Source organism: Harpia harpyja, chromosome 1 (genome assembly GCF_026419915.1).
Source record: "Harpia harpyja isolate bHarHar1 chromosome 1, bHarHar1 primary haplotype, whole genome shotgun sequence".
In the NCBI taxonomy this organism is placed as follows: Eukaryota; Metazoa; Chordata; class Aves; order Accipitriformes; family Accipitridae; genus Harpia; species Harpia harpyja.
The window spans coordinates 26,706,965-26,723,464 of NC_068940.1; the positions used below are offsets into that span (position 1 = coordinate 26,706,965).

At 40.7% G+C, this 16,500-nt stretch overlaps 1 protein-coding gene across 7 annotated transcripts in view; it reads left to right on the forward strand.

The window, feature by feature from the left end:
• The window catches only part of CTNND2 (catenin delta 2), a 702,624-nt gene that overhangs the window by 525,357 nt on the left and 160,767 nt on the right, over nt 1-16,500 (forward strand). For all 7 annotated transcript variants that reach the window (XM_052781625.1, XM_052781615.1, XM_052781635.1 and 4 more), the window contains one exon: nt 7,826-8,039. In XM_052781625.1, the coding sequence (XP_052637585.1) occupies nt 7,826-8,039 (214 nt within the window). The remainder of the gene's footprint in view (nt 1-7,825; nt 8,040-16,500) is intronic.

Genomic DNA, 16,500 nt, shown 5'->3' on the forward strand with positions numbered 1-16,500 from the left:
TATTTTTCCTGAGAGGTCCCATGTTCATAAATTGTCCTTCTGTCAGTTCTTTTTGGAGCAAAGTATCCTTTGACCAGAGCAGTCTCAAAAATAGTAAAGGTTATATTTAACCAGTGTAATACAAAGCAGGGAGAATATGTTGAGAGCTGTAGATCCAGACATCTTTCCCAAGGGGAGCTAAATATACCTCGGGAGAGGTACCTGGATTTTTTCTTAATTGAGCTCTGTATTTGATCCGCTGACTCCAACATATCCTTTGTATAAGAGTAGTGCTTGAATGCTGTGTGAACCATCTCCTCCCATCTGTGGGATTAGTGTTGGTAGTCTTCAGAGTGATCGGGACCAAACTCTTAACTGCTGCTTGGAAACGAAGCAGGACGTGTTATGGCATTGCATCAGAAGGAGGGCACTTCTCCGTTAGCCTAGCTTAACAAGCCAGCTGGTGGTTTCTCTTGTTCTGTATCCTTCAGTAAACATGTTATAAGGCTGAACATGTAACCCAGTTAAAATTGCAAGTATAGTGTAGTATATACTAACCTAGATTACATATCTACAAAACCAGTACAATAAATGTACAAGGAATTAATCAGATACAGGTCATCCTAGAAATAAAAGCCTCCCTATTAATTTTGTTAGGTACATATATTAAAGAAGCTTAGATCACACAACAGACCAACACAAACAAACAGGAGAACAATGCCTGCACAGGCACCCCATGCACAGAAAGCAGCGCTCACGCAAACACAAACGATAATACGTGGTGCTCGATATCCAGCTAATCAGGCTCAAAGCTTGCTGGCAGGTCTCATCTCACACACAGGCAGGCACAGAGGTCTCTGGTAGCTGGCTCAGACCTCTGGTCTGCCTAGTAGCACATCCTCAGACCCTGGTCTCGCCGGTATCTGTCCCCTAGATCCATGGTGTCTCTGATAGCTCTTCCCCACATCTCCTGTCCTGCTCATCAGCTCGAGGTTCACTAGCATTACGCCAATCCAGAAGGTAGACTGTCCTCGTCGAGGAAAATTGTTAGGAATGAGGTTTAAGAAGAAGACACAACCCAGGCTGCAGTGATCAGGCACAGGGTTTGGCTGGACAAGCATACTGAAGTGCAACTTATTTATACATGACCAGCCCCTTTCATCACGCCCTTGTGTGCATTTTCTCATCCCGTTCCTCCCCCAGGCGTTTGGATGTCTCCCTTTTCCTACCTTTGCCCTTCTGCTAAACATCCTGTAAGTTTTGCACATTGCCACAATCCCTTGAAAGCATCCCATGAGCACGCTCTTTCCCGCAGGACCCGTGATGACCTTCTCATTCATTCCTCCCTGCGTGCCCCACATCCCCTGACCACTTAACAGAGCCCAGGCTGAACCTCCGCGAGCCTTGAAGCGGTTGCTTCAGCAGCCCGTCAACCAGCGACCTCGCAGACCTGGTCTTTGGTGTTGTCTCTTGTTCTGTAGGGTTTGCGTGCCTAAGTGTGGTTCATTACTTTTCCTGTCTCATCTCTGTTTATATGCTGGACAGCCATTGACCAGATGTCTTCACAAAATAGCTCTCCAGGTATCTTCATACCCTTCACATCCTACATTTCTTTTCTTTCCACACATCCATCCAATCTCTTGTATTGAATTAGAAGAGCAAGCTGTCAAAGAATTTATATGCTAAAATCATACAGTAATCAAGTATATCTGTATTGTTTCAGACATATCATCAATGTATTATTGGCTTGTTTTACCAATGCATATGCTTCAGGCTGGTCACGTGTAACTCCTGGTAGATTATCTAACAGTCCACTGTAATGGAAAATTTGTTGTGGTAAACACCATTGAATCAAAGGCCAGCCTCGAAACTGATAAATTACGTTTCTCAAAGGCTCTTGGCATGAGACATCCACGCTCTCGTTACTAGGAACGTAATTAACATCTTCACTGTCTCCAGCACTGGTCTGAACCCTTTCTCAAGTCCAAATTGCCTTTGTATCTGCATAGTGTGGATACAAATATGTTCTCAGATGCAATGCAAAAACAAACTTCATAGGATGCCAGAGGAGAAGACTCTGGTATATCAAGCTGACACCTGGTCTGTGGACCAGAGAGTCTGGCACCTTGTCCTGTCCTGTCTGTCTGTCGTGGCATCGCGGGACTTGACCAGAGCAAGTGCTTCTGACCAGCAAGTAGACAGTAACGTTAATGGTGGAAGGCCAACTTTAAAAGGAAAGTTAAAAAATTTCCTGGAAAAAGAAAACACGTGATTCATCGAACAAAAGCAGCTCCGTGCATTCTTCCATGGAAAATTTTCTGTGGCAAAATTCATGTATCTCTTCTTTCAGTTTTCAGTTTGATCAGCATAGGTTTACACTGCACAGCGTAGATTCCTAATTTATTAGGAAAGCTCAGCGGAATGAATTCAGGCTTATGCATGCTGGGATTCCTGGGCCTGATAGGATTTGCCATACACTCCATAATGCCACGTGTGAAAGAACGCAGCCTGTTTTATTTATTTAACATCTCTCTAACTGCGTATTCCGAAGACAAAATATTTCTAGTGAGAAAAAAAAAAAAGGAAGAACATTCAGAAATTAACAGTGTCCATGGATTAAAAGAGTCATGAGAAACACTGCAACAGATTCACCCAGCATTTTTAATACTTCTAGCCTGTTCCTCTCTCTTTTTTTTTTTTTTTTTTTTGAGAAGAGACGGCATAAAAAAGGGACAATATATTCAAGATGGGAAGAATAAATTTATGATATGACTGGGCGAACTCAGTTGTGCTGCAGAGTTGAAGGTCATTCTTTTGACTTCAGAAGTGGTGTCATGGTTTAACCCCAGCCAGCAACTAAGCACCACACAGCTGCTCACTCACTTCCCCCCACCCAGTGGGATGGGGGAGAGAATCGGAAGGAAAAATGTAAAACTCGTGGGTTGAGTTTAGTAGGACAGAAAGGAAGAAAGTAATAATGATAATAATAATAATAAAATTACAATAACAATAATAAAAGAATTGGAATATAAAAAACAAGTGATGCACAGTGCAATTGCTCACCACTCACCGACCGATGCCCAGTTAGTTCCCCAGCAGCGATCCCCCCCAGCCAACTCCCCCAGTTTATATACTGGGCATGACATCCCATGGCATGGAATGTCCCTTTGGCCAGTTTGGGTCAGCTGCCCTGGCTGTGTCCCCTCCCAGCTCCTTGTGCCCCTCCAGCCTTCTTGCTGGCTGGGCATGAGAAGCTGAAAAACCCCTGACTTGGTATGAACAAGACTTGGCGACAACTGAAAACAGCAGTGTGTTTTCAACATTCTTCTCATACTGAACCCAAAACATAGCGCTATACCAGCTACTAGGAAGAAAATTAACTCTATCCCAGCCGAAACCAGGATAAGTGGCTACTCTGGAATTGGTCTGTGTGAGAACAGGGTTCATCCCCTGTATCTCCTGACAACTTGGTACTATGCTGTTTATTTGATTGTAGTAGGCAAGCAGATTGTGGCATATTCTATTTTCTTTTTCTCCTAGATGTAGTAAGGCAGCAGCCACTGATATGTCAATAAATATCTCCTTAAGAAATGTTCTCTTCCTATAAAGTCAGGAGAGAGACAGAAGTATCTATCGAAAGTCCTTTGGGGGAGTGGGATTTGGTGCCCCATTGGTGCAAATTGCTGCTTATCCACCCATCCCAGTATCCTTGGCAAGGCAAAGACATTTGGCAGTAGCACTGCTGAACTCGCTGGAGCTGTGACAACTTAGCTCGGTTCAGATCTGCCCCAAGAGACATGCTAGGTCAGAATTGTCCTCCAGGCTGCAGCTCTTAACTCCATAAAGGACTTGAATAATTCATCTCCTTTGCCTCAGTTTCCATAAATGTAAATAGATTGTGGTAACATCCATCACAGTCTCACAATTTGTCAGGCATAGTTAAACCTCCTGGAGAATATAGAATTAAACAGCTATGTAGATATGTGATGGAAACACAAAGATGGCGTGAGACTTCTGGTGAGCAATGGGATACTGGAAAAAATAAAACCGAAGCAAGACAGTAGTCCAGATACAGAACAGCATCGGGAACTGAGCTCCCTGTTGTGAAGCATCGGCTTCATCTCTGCCTGCATGACACAGCTACTTTGCCAAGTCTCTGAGCCTAGAAATGCAAAGAAAGTTTGCAAAATAAGTCTTGTCTTGCCCAGGCAAGAATAGGTTCGTTCTTCAGTAGAATTTAAGAAATTTTGTCAAGTTAGGTAAAGTGTTATGTAACTTCTATTTCATTTCTGTTGTATTACCCATTTTTTTTTCTGACAGAAATGCATTTTAGATGAATATTTAATGCGCTTGCTTTTAAGAAAGTAGTTTTGAATCACTTCAGTCTGCTGCTGACTTTATGTTCCTGGGAGAGGAGGAGCTGCGTGAGCTGAATACTAGTGTGCTGTCAGATACTATGACTGAAGAGGGAAGGTGCAGCTCAGGAATACCGGCTGAACGTGGCAGAACCACACATTTTCCCTTAGAAATGAGCAGAAGGTAGCAAAACTTGTCACCTGAGAGCATCCACAAGAGAAACTGCTGAGGTGCATGAGATGCCACTTGGCTGTGTCCAAGAGGGAGAGTGGGGAAAACAGCCGAGGCACAGCGTGCCTCTGAACAGAGGCAGAGCCCTTTGAGTCTTCAGCTGAATTGTAGTACACAGAATGAGTTTTGCTACAAAGTTAATACTTTTTCTCATTCTTAATCTTTTTTTTAGCAGCGAAGCAATTAAAATATTCATTCAGCATATTGTGCTTTAAAAATATAATTCACAAAGATCAGCAGGCATGTTTTCATTCTGTCGTTCCTGTTATTACTCATCACACCAGAACAACTCGTGTATTTTTTAGCCGTGTTCTTTCTTCTATCAGATCTTGTTTCTTTTCAGAGGTTGAAGTGTGAAGCTCAGTGGTTGATTCACCTTTTGTAGAACTGATGCATAATTTTTTGTTCCTAGTCTGTTTCAGTAAATGTCATCTATTTTGTCATGTAGGAGGCTCTTCATGTAGTATGCTTGGTTTTGAAAATCTCCTTAGTAGGGGAAGCAAATGTATTTTAATCTGAAGATTAAATGGTGATGGATTGTAAAAACAAGCAAACAAACAAGCCTCACTCCCTACCCCTCCTAGAGAAACTTGGTAAATTGTTCCCGACTTGGAAAGGGCAAATGATTTCATTGCGAGTCATCCTGTTCACGTGGGTAAAGTTTTGACCAGTGAGATGTATTGCAACACCTTTAATCTGTTTTTCTGGTTTCTGAACTGAAGGATGTCATGGTTTCTCTGAGCAGTAAAAGCATGGACTCTCAAAAAGATTAATGAACTTTTCTACCTGAATTTGATATATTTTATCGATGTCCATTTACATCTCTGCACTCTCCATGTAGTGCCAGCTACTGTAGTCTTCCAGGTGACCTGCGTATTGCTCAATGTTGGACATGATATACTGATATAATGCCTATTTAAGGGAAAATATCTTAGTTAAAACACTATCACTTCGGCATTTAGCTGAAAGCTGTGTTGTAACTGTATATACATTAAAACAATCTAATTTAATACTGTAATATCTCAGTATATACGCTTTTTAACTACAAAACTGCTTTATTACTGGGTCTTGCTGTTATTACAAAAACAGGAATATGCCAGATAAGCCGGTAGAAGAAAGAGAGAACTTATCAGTGAGTAATTTTGTACAGCTCGATTTTGGAACCTCAAAGGCTGAATCATTTTTCAGTCTTTATTTGCAGTGAATCATAGAATCATTTAGGTTGGAAAAGACCTTTAAGATCATTGAGTCCAACCGTTAACCTAACACTGCCAAGTCCACCACTAAACCATGTCCCTAAGCACCACATCTACACATCTTTTAAATCCCTCCAGGGATGGTGACTCAACCACTTCCCTAAGCAGTGCTTGTTCCAGTGCTTGACAACCCTTTTGGTGAAGAAATTTTTCACAATATCCAACCTAAACCTCCCCTGGTGCAACTTGAGGCCATTTCTTCTTGTCCTATCGCTTGTTACTCGATAGAAGAGACCGACCCCATGTCACTACAACCTACTTTCAGGTAGTTGCAGAGAGCGATAAGGTCTCCCCTCAGCCTCCTTTTCTCCAGGCTGAACAACCCCAGTTCCCTCAGCCACTCCTCATAAGTCTTGTGCACCGGACCCCTCACCACCTTCGTTGCCCTTCTCTGGACACGCTCCAGCCCCTCCATGTCTTTCCTGCAGTGAGGGGCCCAAAACCGAACACGGTACTCGAGGTGTCACCTCACCAGTGCCCAGCACAGGGGGACGATCACCACCCTGCTCCTGCTGGCCACGCTATTTCTGACACAGGCCAGGATGCCGCTGGCCTTCTTGGCCACCTGGGCACACTGCCGGCTCATATTCAGCCGGCTGTCGACCATCACCCCCAGGTCCTTTTCCACCGGGCAGCTTTCCAGCTGCTCTTCCCCAAGCCTGTAGCGCTGCATGGGGTTGCTGTGACCCAAGTGCAGGACCCGGCACTTGGCCTTGTTGAAGCATGTGTTAGATTCATGAAACGCCATACATCGGTTGTACTTAAATATTTTGAAGTTAGTTGATAGAACATGAATTTCTAATAAATTTTAGCATGTTTTGTTTAATCATTTCCTACTCCCAAGCCTCCCCCCTGCAGAGTGCCCCATGCAAGAACAACTTCACAAAGATTTCAAAACTTTTTCATCATAAACTTTGATTCTAAAATTAATGTTTCACCTTTTCCTACAGTTTTGCAAACACTCTCTAATTGTCTTTGTTTTACTGTCTTAGGCAAAATATTACTAGAGGTGGTAAAATGGCCAGCTGAAGTGCCTGGCTTGCTTTGCACCTTAGCCAACACCATAGATGGAGAAACTTTTTGACAGAGATGTCTATATAACTTGCCTGAAGCTAAAGCATTGTACTTCTTGGATGTTAGTTGCGAATCAATCTAGTTTCTTAAAATTAGGTCCAAGACTGGTTACTGTTTCAGGAGCAAATAGTGCCAGAGAGCAATAAAGATAGATTTGTTGCAAACAGATTTTATAATAAATTCTTCTTGGTATTCTTGACCTTCTTGATCATTTGCCTCAATCATTTTTGTGCTTTTTCTAGAATGATATTTTATATAAGATATTGTGTTAGAAATTTGTTTTGTAGGCCACCTTAGGAATGAATAAGACTTCTGTTCCTGCATCACTTAAGGGTCTCCCTCAATCGTAATAGAACAAGCTTCCCATGATTTATCCATCATCCTCATCTTTATGTTTGTGCAAACTTCCTCCTTTTCCTTTCATCTTTGCTTTTCTCAGTTCTGTTGATATAACATCCTTACAGAGACTGCAGTAGCTGCTCATATTCCCAGTAATTAAATGTAAAAGGAGGGACTCCTAAAAACTTTATTACAGTAAGTGCTTTTTTTTTTTTGTTTGCCATAGTCTTGTGGTTTTTCCTCTAGCTTGTGATGTGTTACACTCCGAAGCAGATGATGTTTCTCCAGCACAGGAGAAACCCTTGCCAAGGCAAATCTTGCTGAACTTTGAGAAATCTTGATGACGTGACACCGTTGACTAACTTCTGGCTGCTTTTACAGAGGTTCAGGTTTGTCATTGTACAGTTATGTTGCCACTGAAAAAATAAAACGAGGACTCAAAGCAGTGTGACATAGCAGCTTTGCGGGGCTACCAGCATACCTTTGCTGGCGCATAGCCTGCATAAACCACCGCTTAATTACATTGGATAGCATATATAATACCAGTGTTCACTCCCTAATTTTATGATTATCGCTTTGGCCTGTTTCAGATAAGAAGACAAGGCGGAATACAATTACTGGTGGACCTATTGGACCATCGGATGACAGAAGTCCACCGTAGTGCCTGTGGAGCTTTGAGAAACTTGGTTTATGGGAAGGCAAATGATGACAACAAAATTGCTCTGAAAAACTGTGGTGGTATCCCAGCATTAGTACGGTTACTCCGCAAGACTACAGATTTGGAAATCAGAGAACTGGTCACAGGTTTGAATCTTTCAATATTTTTTGTTCAAACTCTATATAGGCCCTGCAAGCACAGTTCTGCGCTGCGTGCCACTTGCTCCATCGGTAACTCTTTACGTTATTACCATCTTCTGTGCCGTAACAAAACACTTTCAAGCCCTTTGGATATATGTAATGTATGAACAGCGTTATTCAGTATCACGCAGACAATTTACAGATGTAGGCATGGTTTATGCTTAAAGTTGCTGGTCACTTTGTTCTTGGTTAGCCATGAATGCTTTTGCAGGAGATGTGCTCAGTACACAGATGTGTTGTGGTGGGAATCCTCTGCTCTCCCTCTTGTCTGGTGTAAGGCTGGACATGCAGAAGTCAGATTTTACTGAATTTTCTTAGAAGCTGTTATTCGTTTCTTTCATATCCTATATAGTGAGAAGGAGGATTTGTTTGGGGTTTTGTTACCTTTCTTGTGGTTCTGATGAGAAAATGGAAAAGCATGTTGGAGAGATGGACAGCGTCATCTTCTGGAGCCTTTTTTGCTGAAATTTGGTAGCATGCTATGTGATGTATGTTAGAAACAGGGCGTGCAGGTAGTGGTAGAGTCTGTTTCTTTTCTTGATATAGTAGAATCTGATCTTTTTAAGGTTGTGCAGACTTTTTCCCTTATGAAATTCGGGGTGGTGTTTTGTGTTTGGGTGTTGTTGGTTTTGGTTTTTTTTCCCAGAAACACAGAAATGCTGGCAAACAGCACTGATGTGAAGTGTTTGGAGATTTTTTTCCCCTTGCCCCTAAGCTATCCTATTTAAAATGCAAAACAGAAGCTAGATGGTTTTTTTGATTTTTCACTTTGTGATTTCATTCTATGTGATTGCTAATATCAATGCGGTGATTAGTTTAATGCTACAAATAAAACATCTTAAAATCTTTTCATTATCCTATTTCACAATGCCTGTATTTCCATTATGATTTTCCGACTAAAATATGTACGAGAAGTTCTCATTTCTGTCATAGAAGCATCAGAGTACATGCTATCATCTATGCTTCTGCAGAAATTACTTACCCTTGTGGGTCAGGCCTCATTTAAGATAGAGCTGATAAGATTATCATCCTTTGGTTGACTCCAGATTCCTTCTTTGAGGGTGTCTGAATAAACTGCATGGCGTTTATTAAATGTAGATTTTTATATTTAATTTTGCTTCTTAGTCACAACAACTATCACCTTGTACTTGTTAGGCGGGATTAATGAGGCAGAGCTACTGGGTTACACAAGCTCGGATGGTGCCTCCTGCAGAGTGACAGAATTACTGACAGATCTAATAAAGTGTAACCACCGCTTTGGATTCAACATACTTGTTTGTCTCTTGGTTATGTTGTCTGTGTCCTGGCTCCAGGGAACATTCTGCCGATTTATTCTGAGTAGTAAGTGGCAAACTGCTAATGAACATCAGCAGTACACCTCAGCAGTCGCAGTGGCACTTCCCATGCTGTCTGTAGATGGAACGCATCATGTCATTAGGTCATTTAAAGAAAAGATTCCAGGTTACAGTTTACATGCCTTTTATTGCACAGTATGTGGTTAAATTTCCCTGAATTCCCATAGAAAGAAGAGATGTGTGTGCTAGCATGCCCTCAAACTGTTACTGCCGAGAAGAGGAGGTTCTGACCGTCAATGGTAGGCAGTAACCAGCCTTTCCACGGGTAGATGCAGCTCCCAGGGATGGTGAGCATCCAGAGTGCTGGACATCTGTGAAAGGGGAGCAGAGCAAGGTGGTGACCCCAAGGAATGGAGTGAAGTCAGTGGTAGTTCAAGATTTTACTCCTGGGCCTGGTTTTGTATCATTTCTTTGGTTTTAGTAGTTGGTACATCCCAGAAGGCCACTGCTTGCCCTGGCTGAGTTTTGTGCCTTTCAACAATGCAAATCACTGGCCCTTGCTTTGAAAATGCAAACCTGGTAGCGGTAGCGTTTTCAAAGCTCCTTTTCAAAGCAAGGCTCATAGCTGCGCCTCCCATCTTGCCATCTCTTAGGAAACAGGCTGCAATCGCACATCTGAATCAGTTCTCATTTGCTTTTGTGTAAAGTGTTGTAGTGTGACAGCTACCCCAGTTAAATTCCTTCCCTCTCTCCTTTCTGGGGAAGGAAAGATAGCTCCTGCAGCAGCTGCCTCAGTAATGAAAAAAATTGGCTTGGTCGTGGGTACAAAGGAAAATAAAAGAAGTTCCTTCTGCTTTCCGTCAGCTTTCCTGAGTTGAGGTGGCAAGGAAGATAATTATTTCAGTAGTGCCACCATAGCCTGAAGAGAAGATAATAGCAAATGGTGTTTTAGGAGTAAACATAATACCTTGAGCCTTTCCATCTCGTGTTCATTGTGCATCCTGTCTACATAAAAGCTCTTCTTGTTACTTTTAGAGAGGGCACAAAGTTCCTGCCTCAGGAATTCATACAGGCTCTGTCATCGCCGCCCCGAAATACTCCTCCAGCATTTGTCCCCAGAGCGCTTCTCTTAGCTGGGGAAGTGTCATTATCTCGGTTGTACAGATGGGGAACTGAGCCTATCAAGTCTAAATGACCTGTCCAGAAATCTGGCAAGACGAAGGTGTGAATCACTCTGAGTAGGCACTCAGCTGCGAGGGAAGAAATATGGGCAGGAGAGGTTTTTAGCAGCTCAATTTGTCTGAACAGTAGCGGAGCATTCATCGCCTGCCCCACATACCGTGACGCACGCGCCCGCCAGAGCGAAAGTTCTTAGTTCCTTCCTCAAACATGCACATTTTCTTCCTTCTTGTTGCTTTCCTCTAAGGAGATTATAATTTCAATTTCCAGCTATCTCCAGACTGGTTTTGGAAGGGTATTTAAACCTGCAGACCAGCTTTCCATCCCAGTAGCTCCTTGCTTGTCAGGATTGCCTTCGGCACCATTTGTGGCTTTTCCTCTTTTCCAGAGATTTCTTTCTGCCATAATCTCTCCGAAACAGAGTTTTTCACTTTTTCCTTTATCTCGTCTTTTTCCTCCTCAGTAGCAGAGGTCTCAGGCTAATATTGGAAAACCTTACCACGCTCAAATTTTTGGATGGCACAAACCAAACATTATGGCAAAGTGATAGAGCTTCGAGGCTTTCTCACGTGGAGCAAACGGTTTCGGTGCAGGCTCCCATGTAGAAGCCATGAGGGAAGTGTGCTGCCTGGCTGTTAGGAAATTAAGTGGTGGTAATGCCCAGGCAATACTTCCTAAGATACAGAAAGATTACTTTTCCAGAAACACTTCCACAGTCACTGTTTTTTACTAGAAGAACCTGGATAAACTGAGGTATACCAATGAATATATACATTTATGCAGAAGTGAAATACTCTGATAGAGCTAGATATTTAAGCATGTCCTACAGCCTCTGGTAATTTCCAGAGACTCAAGGAGAACCTGCATTACAATATCTTGTTTCATGTTCGTCTGTAAATGAAAAGAAATTGGTATAAGCTGGATGCCCCGTACTTAATTTAGCCATCTTTTCACCCCAACTCTGTGCTACTGGTTCCCACAGTAGCTCCTGTTAATGGGAAAAAAAGAAAAGGCTTCTATTTTAAAATAATTAAATGTTAACATTTTCCTAATAAATATAAATAGACAAGAACACAGTACAAAATTAGCACAGATCCTGCAGATGGTAGAAAAAAATGTTTTCACTTGTTAATAATGACAATGAGTAGCTGATTTCTGATTCTGTTGCCTTTCCCAAGTTAATTATGAACCCTTCCACAAAGTTCTATTTTAGCATTCTTTCTATTTGTTTTACTATAACAACAAAAAAAAAAGTGAAAAATGTGAAGTGTTAGCAAGGATAACACAGGAATCCCGTTGATGCCTTGCGGAGAAGGTGAGGTCAAGCAGCTGTTGCTAGATTCAACCTCTGCTTGCTCCTCATTCCATCAGCTCCTTCTGACAACTGGGTACCTGTCTCAGACCGAATGATTTAAACTGCTATTCTTCTCATTTTGACAAACAAAATCCATCACAACTAGAAACCCTTTCTGCCTATGAACAATAAGCTAGCCGAATTAGAAACAACTCTGTTTAAAGAGGCCTCTTATATGACTGTATCACCCGTTTTCAAACTGTATATACTGTATTTGATTGAAAAGTAAAAGTGGATGATCCACTTTTAGAAAGCACATGATGATAAAGAAATATGGCTATAAATAATGACAGGGGAAATTGTTTTTTCCTGTGCTGGCAGCCAGCCTGCTGCTTATTTTGGTTGACATTAAGGTGTCAGAGATTTAACTATTGTCTACTGAAAATATATGAATTATGAAAATTATCACATTTACCAAAAAAAAAAAAATCTTAAAAAAACATAAACTATCTAACGCTATACATACATAGTATACGTAGATAGATAGATGTAGACTCTGTATACTTCATTCACATTTTTATTCGCTGAATCAAAAAGCATATATTCCATTCCTGCAAAAAATTATAAGATGTTTTGTACATAATGTTCCTTTCAAAGAAGCACTAGTTGTCCAAGTGTATTTGGCCCATGGTCGGGTTGGACAGGAAAAATTTTTCATTTACTTCCCAGATTTTGGATTCTGATATTCATTAGTGTTGTCTTTAATTTCAGCTGTGGCCAGTTTGTGTTTTGGCTTGGTTGGTCCTTTGTTGTCACCCATGTTATGCAACATTATTACGTAGTTGCTTTACATTTCTGTTCCATTTTTAGTGGATGCCACATGTTTCTAATGAGGTATTTATAACCTTATTGATAGTCTGTCAGCGTTACTGAAAGCAATTATTTGTTGTCCTCCTTATATCTATCTGGTTTGAGGTAACTGCTGCAGTTTAAACCTTTTTTTGATTGCATGCTGTTTATTAGTATGTGCATAAATTGTTGGCAAGTTGGTCAAGACACTCCAGAAGGTCCCTTTGAGCCTTGCATGTGTCTTTGCTAATCAGTGTAATTGCAAGTTAGTGAGCCTGCAGTGATGTGTAAAGCAGGTTTAAGGGAGTATTCTATTTAAATGGACCTTTTGGCTTACTTCAGTGGAAGATTTATTATGGTTTGGTTTTGGGTTTTTTTTTTAGGTAATTCTGGCCAGTAATTTAAAATTTTTAACTTCCTAGTACAATGGCAATTCTTCTGTTGGGGGGTCCCAAAGTCAAAATCACACACCTGCAGTTGTTTCCTATTTGTGATGTTATTTTCTAATTGGACTTCGTAAGGTATTACACTTGTGATTTTTTGTATAGTAAATCATATTTAACAATATTATGGCGAAGGGCTGACTATTTAGTACTTAGGATCTTGAAGCAGTTTATCAATTTAATAATTTTCTGCAAAAGTGCCCTTGACATTAGCTTAGTTACTGGAGTGTGTAAACACAGATGTGAAATTTTATTGTGATATAAACATTCATTTAGAGGTGGCAACTATTTGTAACCCTATTGCTCTTTGGAAATTTGATTTGAAAATGAGTGAAGGCTGTTTTATCCCACTCTGAGGTGACTTTCCCACAGACTTCAGTAAAGAAGAATTAAACTCTTCCATGAGTTGCATTCTTACAGTATTTCACCTTGATGTAATTCTTAAAATCTCTATTATATCCCTTTTTTTGGCAGGTTTGTATTAGATGTCGTTCTAGTGTTGATCATATTAAATATCCCATTTCTTAATTATATTCAAGTTTCATAATGGAGCAATGCAAGTGTAAGGAAGCCTGGCCAGTGAAAGGCCTAATTAATTAGCAGCTTTTGATATTTAGTATAAAAAGATAGGTAGGAAGATAAATGTGTAAAGTGGGGTGCTTTTGGAACCAAAGAGAGGATTTCAGCATTACATTAACTGACAATTAGATTATAAAGATATAATAGGTTTAGTTTCAGGTAACGTATCCTGGATATCGCAAACTTTTCGAACAGACAACGTGAAAAGCCATCTATGTGCTTAAATTGTCGTGATGGCGTAACCATGGCAATACTGCTGCTACAAGGTTGACGTAAATCTGGTTCAATATATGCTTAGCTAAGAGAATAAGACTGCCAAATATCATTTGGGGCTCATAATCTATGTAGTTAAAGAAAATGGAGACATGGGATAAATGCAGAAAGTATACAAATGCCTCTTAAGATGCAGCTCTGTGAATTAACCTCTCCTCCGCCTCCAACATCCAATCACTGTGTCCTGTCAAGTCAAGGAAATTAGGAAGGTGAAGCGTGGAGATAGATAACTGCTAGCACAAAACACAGCTTTCAGAAGTTCTTGTTTTGATTTTGGCAAGAAAAGATGTTCATTCATTTCTTGCTTAGTTTCTCCTCTGCAGATAAGCAAATTCTCTGTGAGAACTTTAAACGAGTGCTTCGAGGAACTTACCAAGCACAGAGGCAGGTGACTTACAGACATTAAACTTAATTATTTTTTAAATAATAGATTTAGGATAAGATTCACAATTTTCATATCAACTTCCTTAGGCACTAAAATTTGCTTGTATGTTTGAAATGCTTTTCATTCAAAAGGGAGATTTGAAGGGTAGTAGCTCTAATAAATCTTTCCTACTCTTTCTTGAAGTGGATATAATTGTAAGTACAATATCCTACCACAATCAATTTTAAAAGTTGATTAAATCTTTTGTACTAATTTATTTCTAATTAGGTGTTTTAAATAACAGTTGTTTTCAACATGAACAAAATTCTGTGTGTGCTGAAAATTCGTATCTCTTTACTCTGGATTGAAGCCAAAGGCTGAAGGAGGAATTACATATTATAGTTTCTTCGGGATTTCTTTCTTCACGTAGAAAAGCCTTTTCAGTTCCCAAAGGTTACATAATAGTTTTACTCCCTCCCATTGCTCGAGATGCTTTTAATCAGGGTATGCTTCAACCTCTGCCCTGGGTTTTGTGAGCCAGTGAGAATTTCATATAAAACGCCAAACTCTGTCAAATCTGCAAGTCTCAGATTGCAGTAAAAACATGCGTTCATCTCACAGCTCAAACTTTGCACAGAATAGCTTATGATTTCTTGCTGTTACATTTAAAATCTTGTTATAAGGTAAAAAGGAAACCAAGGATTTGTTGAACGCAGAAGAACTACTTGTTAGTGCTACCTTGATAAAATGAAGCTTATGCCACACCATTATGCAAAGCTAAGCAAAAGCAAAACAAAGGAAGCCACTTGGTCTGCAGAAGCGGTCGCTAATCAAGCTAAAGGTCCAAGTGCCCCAACACAACTTCAAGCAACTCAACCTCGGAGGTCTCCCCGCGGTGGTACAAACCCCCTGGCCTCTTACTAGCAACGGCGATGGCATGGGTAGTGGGCTACGGGGCTACTCTGCTTTTCCACCCCAGTAATCAGTCACTTTAAGGTTTATAGAGAGTCTTCAAAAATCACTATTGCATCATCATAATTTTTAGAAAATATTTTAAATACCTATTTGTACTTCTCCAGGCTAATAAGCTGACATTTCACAGTCAGTGCATGTGTTATAACAAGGCACAGCCGTGTTAGGAGGAACACCGTTGTACTTCACAGTACGGTTCTGCAGTCTGGCAAAGGTTACGTTTTAGATTTTAGCATCACCTACAGAAAACATTGTTGTCATTTCTAGAAATGTGGGAGTGATTTCCAAACAAATTCAGAGCAGTAATTAACTGGCATTTTATAAAGTCTTCCTATGAACCCATTTTGCAATCATTTACTGAAACACCAAATTTTCGTAGCCATTTTCCTTGCGAACCAGGAAGGTAAAAGGCTGTACAGCTTACACCCATAGTTTGTTGGGAAGCTGATTTCCAACCTGTAGGCTACGACATCTTCAAGAAATTCCAGAGCCATTCAAAACACATCCTATTTATAGCTCACATGTAGCGGCAAATCTAAAAGTAATTTAGTAAATTGTGTAATTTTGCTTCAGAAGTGATGCTGTCTTATCAAATAACACTTATGCAAACAATATTGACAGTTCAACTGAATCGTTTGGTACAAAATCTATTACAATTTACTGTCTAATTATAAAACAATCTTTGCCCCCTTTCTCAATATGCAGTCACTATTTTGGCTGTGAAAATGGGAAACCCCACTGATAGGATTTCTTGGATTCATGAAAGGTCATTCTCAACTTTTTCCGAATTATCAGATTAACTACTTCAGCTCCTGCTGCCCCCGGTTAAATCCGGAGAGGTTTTAAAATAGATGCTTTCTAAAATCTTCCGCCCTGCTTTCTTAGCAACAGGCTGAGGCACCGATTTATTGTGTAAGGTGTTACATTCAAAGTAGTGTTAGAGGTAAAAGGGAACGTCCTGATACAACAGCAATACAAACCTGCAGTGCCTGAAGGGGGGAGAGCCAGAACAAGTCACCGGGTGCCGGGGGCTCGGCTGGGAGCAGCGTGATGGTTTCAGCAATTTTCCCATTGCTTCTGCCTGCTTCCCAGGCAAATTCCCATTCATTTGTCCTGAATTTACCACACCCAGTTCCAGCACAAAACCCATGGTGGTTTC